This window comes from Rhinoraja longicauda, chromosome 24, assembly GCF_053455715.1.
Source record: "Rhinoraja longicauda isolate Sanriku21f chromosome 24, sRhiLon1.1, whole genome shotgun sequence".
Taxonomy (NCBI): Eukaryota; Metazoa; Chordata; class Chondrichthyes; order Rajiformes; family Arhynchobatidae; genus Rhinoraja; species Rhinoraja longicauda.
The window spans coordinates 20,685,794-20,690,683 of NC_135976.1; the positions used below are offsets into that span (position 1 = coordinate 20,685,794).

The window sequence follows — 4,890 nt, forward strand, 5'->3', positions numbered from 1 at the left end:
GATCACATCTTCCTTTAAGGGGTAAATCTAATCCTGGCTGAGAGAGAGACCGCGATTATTGTTTGTAAAATCTTTACGATTGCGGGGTCGTTGCGCAGCCCAGCATCAATCGCCCATTATTAACCCAAGGCTTGCAGGTTTTAAAGGTAGAGGAAGGGAGATTGGGGTGGGGGAATAGGTCAGGGGAGAGACCGCCGCTGATTCGTTGTGCATCGTTATTTGAAGAAGCGTGCGAGGCGAGTGAAGGGGTAGATCAGCGCCATCCCAAGCTGCTCTCGGAATTTTGTCTGCGCCAAGGCGTAAACGCCGGTATTTGTACAGCAGCTGAGGTGTTGCAGGACGAAGCCCGTCCTCTGCACGATCTCAGGTGGGACCTTGATCCGATAGCCTAACCAGTACATCCGGTTCCATATGGAATGCACCATGAAGACGAGCCATAGCAAAATGAAATTGCCCGAGACGACAAGCAATAGGATGATGGATTTTCTGCGGCTATCCATCCCAGGATCTTTGGGGGTCTCTCCATTGTTGGGACCCCGGAGCCTTCGACGGGCTCTGTTGGCTATAACGATGTGCCGGATGGTGAAGACATTGAACAGCATAACCAGAAAGAATGGAGCCACCGGGGTGATGAGATAGTGAATCAACTCAATTGCTGCCCAGATTGGCGATTCCAGGATACCGGGCCTTTCCCAGCAGATAAAGGGGTCATTGTGGAAATTATACTCGCCGGTGAGCATGAAGTACCAGAAGATGTTCTTTAAACAGCTCACTAGGGCCACTGTCCACAGAACAACGGCCGCGATTCTCTCTGTGCAATATTTCAATTTCAGCTTCTGGCTACAAATTGCCACAGTTCGGTCGAAGGTGAACGCGACGGTGAACCAAACGGAACAGTCCGCGTCTGCGTAAAGCAGGACGGCGTGGAAATTACACACGGGAACGCTCCATAGGAAACTGAACTGATCCCGATAAGTCATTGGGATGTGCCTCCATATCAGGTCGAGCAGAACGACGACCAGATCTGCGGCCGCCATGGCAACCAGGTAGCGAGTGACACACTTGGAGAGACCGCACTTGCCCCGCGAGAGGATGACAATTGCCACTGAATTCACTGTGAAGGGGGTGGGGGAATAAACAGGGCGTTACACAGCGGTCGAGAAGCAGAGTTGGCAGTTTTACCGATAATTGAGTTAGTACAACTTCCATATGTTCTATGATTTACCAATGTCTTTCATTGCTTGGCGATATAGCAACACAATTTGAATGAACGAACGAAAGAATGAATGAATGAATGAATGAATGAATGAATGAATGAATGAATGAACGAACGAACGAACGAATGAATGAATGAATGAATGAATGAATGAATGAATGAATGAATGAATGAATGAATGAATGAATGAATGAATGAATGAATACATTTAAAGGCCAAGTATGTACACATACAATGAACGTGCCTTGGTGCTCCGCTCGCAAGTAACAACACGAACACACAGTAAACAATTAAGAATAAAGCATAAAACATAAAGCATTAAGAACACAACATTACGGTTTAAACCTGCGAGTGAAATAAACCAGAGCAAAACGAGACCACAGATTTCTGTTTATTGAGTCGAGCTACTACTCGCAGAAATTAACCTCATTTTATTATCACACAATCCCATCAACTCTGCGGACTTTCTACCAGACGGGGCACCAGAGCGCATGTGTTGAGATGAGGGTAGGAAACAAAGGTTTGTGTGGGGAACACACAAGCACACAGAGAGTCCACACAGACAGCACCGGAGGTCAAGATTGAACCCGGATCGCCAGATTGAAACAGCAACTCTACCAGTTGCGCCACCATGCCGGGTCAAAGACTTCAAAAGGCTTCGCGTTAACTAGATGTACAAATGGATGGGTGCAGGAGCCTAAACTTTTCGAAGGAAATCTCTTTGATTGTATGATGTGTAATAAATTTGCCGATGGCGGAAGGATGGACAGACTAGATGCCATTAGAAAGATATGGAGGCGACAAACGAGTGGATTAATTGAGTGGACAAAGATTTGGAAAGTTGTATACATTTGGGAAAATATGTCAGGAAAGAAAAGAAACAACGAAAGACTGAAAATATCTTGGTATAGGGAGACTTCAGAAGTCTGAGATGCAGAGGGAACTGGGAGTCATAGTGCTGCTTCATGGTGTATGGGAAAAGCGAGTAATTAAGATACAATATTACGGAGGTTCTGCTCCAGTTCCAGATGGCATTGGTAGGACTACATCTGGAGTAATGTGCACCGTATTGGACGTTAAATGCATTGCACCAGACTGATTTCCTGGAATGGTGGGTTACCAGGAGGAAATGCTGGATAAACTCGGATTATATCCATGAGAGCTCGGATGAAAGAAAGGGTGGAGTCGTTCAATATTCTAATGGTTCGTGTGAGGGGGGATTGGAGAAGGTATTGGATCGTATGTCCCTAAATCTATTTATTTTTCACCGTTTAAAACTAGTGGTTCACCTATTTAAGCCAGAATTGAATAATAAAGATTTCTCAGAGATACGATTCTTTCGAGCTTTCTTCTACAAAGAATAGTGGTGGGAGAGTCTTTAAATATATTTCAGGCAGAGTTAATGAGACCAAACGTCTATTGCGCTGGTTGGGAGTGTACAGATGAGATCAACATTAGACCTTAGTGACACAGCTGGTTTGAGGGACTGCGCTCCCTATCCTTGCTCCCGATATGTCTGTTCTGTGACTTTAGTTTTAAATTTCTACTGCCTACAGTTTTATTATGCGTCCCAGCCTATGGCCACCTTATCGCAAATACAGATTGCTCACCTTAGCATACCCCACAAGTCTGCACTGTAGTAACATAATTTCTGGGAGCGGGACCAGAACGGCAACCAGTAGTCAAATTGTGGTCGAACACGGTCCCCAACGTCACCCAACACCTTCTAATGTAGCGGGACAGGCAGTATCTCTGGAGAAAAGGAATGGGTGACGTTTCGGGTCCAGACCCTTCTGAAGAAGTTTCTCGACCCGAAACATCATCCATTCCTTCTCTCCAGAGATGCTGTCTGTCCGTTGAGTTACTCCAGCATTTTTGTGTCTGCCTTCGATTTAAACCGACATCTGCAGTTCTTTCGTACACCTTCTAATGTATCGTCTATTCACTGGCTTGTTGCATCTTTTATTAATTTACGCATCGTTGGATTAAACTCCATTTGCTACTTAATCGCTCATGTCTGCGTCTCCATGTCCTCTCAGACTCCTCACTGGAAGCACTCGGGAAATTTCTGTACCCGGTTACAAACTTATTTATCATCCTCCTCCTCTCCTCCCTCCACACAATTAGCTGTAATTCACTGCTATCAACGATAGATAGCGGGAGTGACCGCGTGGAGCCCCATTGGTAATTGTTCCAGTAACAAAAACACCCCTTTACCGTTCCCCTCTACATCCTTTCACGGAGCCCAATTTCGATCCAATTTGCTGTTCTGGCTCTGGTCCCATGGGCTTTTACTTTCTTCACCAGCTTGCCACGTAGGACCTTGTCTTACTGCCTCACCGAAATACATATATAACCCATCAAACCCACCATCTTCACCGACCTCCCGTAAAACAAAAATCGATCATTATTTCCTCTGAGTCGTTCCCAATGAAGAGTTTCATGGTTGGTTTCTAACAATTAGCCTGCAGTGACACGGTCTCGGCAAGTAGTTGTATTGGAAATAAACGACCTGTAGACTAGAAGAGTGATCTGTAAATACGGTTTAATGAGGTCTGCACAGAAATGGGAGAGATTTACTTACCAGGCACAGTAAAAATGGCAAGTAGGGGGAAATAAATGGGTTGAATACCCCTGAGAGCCAACACGATCCGTTCTTCCAAGGTGAGCACATCATAATTGGTAAAAAGATACTCAAATGCCCAGAAGACATTGGTTCCCAATGTTGAAATATTGGCGACTAGCGGTCCCGCATCCCGACCGATTGATGGAGCATTCCGGTCGACCACTCCTCGGGCCCGACCCGTCGAAGTAGCATTCACGATTACAGTTCCCAGATCGCGACCCATTGATGTAACATTCCACATCGGTGTTCCCATAGAGCGGTCCCACCTCCCGTCATATGCCGGGAACACTATGCGTTCACTGACAAGATGAATATCTGGGAGAGAGAAGCACCCTTTATTAGAAGCAGCAAACTCTCCCATGACGGAAATAGTCCCCGGAGAGTGGGTTAATTACAATATCCTCAAAATAGAGACAAAAATATTAGGGAGCTTCAAACAAATGGGAATCCTAATCCAACATAGACACTTAACCTAATACAGACCCTCAAACTGATGGAATCTCCAAACTAATAAGTGACTCTGAATTAACGCACAGGTCCCCCTCTAACAGAGTCGCCCAAATTAATAAAAACATCAACACTATACAGACCTATTTGCGATCCTCAAATTAAGGCCTCAAATTATAAGACCCAAAAATGAATAGACCTTCAAACTAATGGAACCCTGCCAACTGGTGGAGTCCATCAAATGCATGGAAGCCCTCGAAAAACTAACGACCCAATATAATAGTGATCATTAAACAAATGGATGCTCTTAGACTTGTGAAGACAACAAAGCAATAGAAACCCACGTATAGATGACAACCAAGAAGCGACTTTCATTCTCGTAGAAGCCCTCGCAGCAATAGAGACCCGCAAGCTATTGGAGATCCAAAGCTGAGCAGAGACCCTCAATTGAGACAGACTCTCAAAACTCAAAACTCTAAAACTAAGGCCCCCTCTGACTCAGATCTTCAATAAATAGCGACGACAAATGAGTGGAGATGATCCAAAAACTGTACATACGAAAACTAATAGTAACCCGACCAAATGGAAACCCAGGTTGATA

The 4,890-nt window shown here is 45.0% G+C and overlaps 1 protein-coding gene across 1 annotated transcript; it reads right to left on the reverse strand.

Annotated features, from left to right (window-relative positions):
• Positions 1-215: 215 nt before the first annotated feature.
• Positions 216-4,065, reverse strand: LOC144605212 (uncharacterized). Its single transcript, XM_078420310.1, has 2 exons — positions 3,801-4,065; positions 216-1,114 (listed from the first exon to the last, which is right to left on the reverse strand). Exons 1-2 carry the CDS (start codon positions 4,063-4,065, stop codon positions 216-218), a joined length of 1,164 nt encoding a protein of 387 aa, XP_078276436.1.
• Positions 4,066-4,890: the final 825 nt, after the last annotated feature.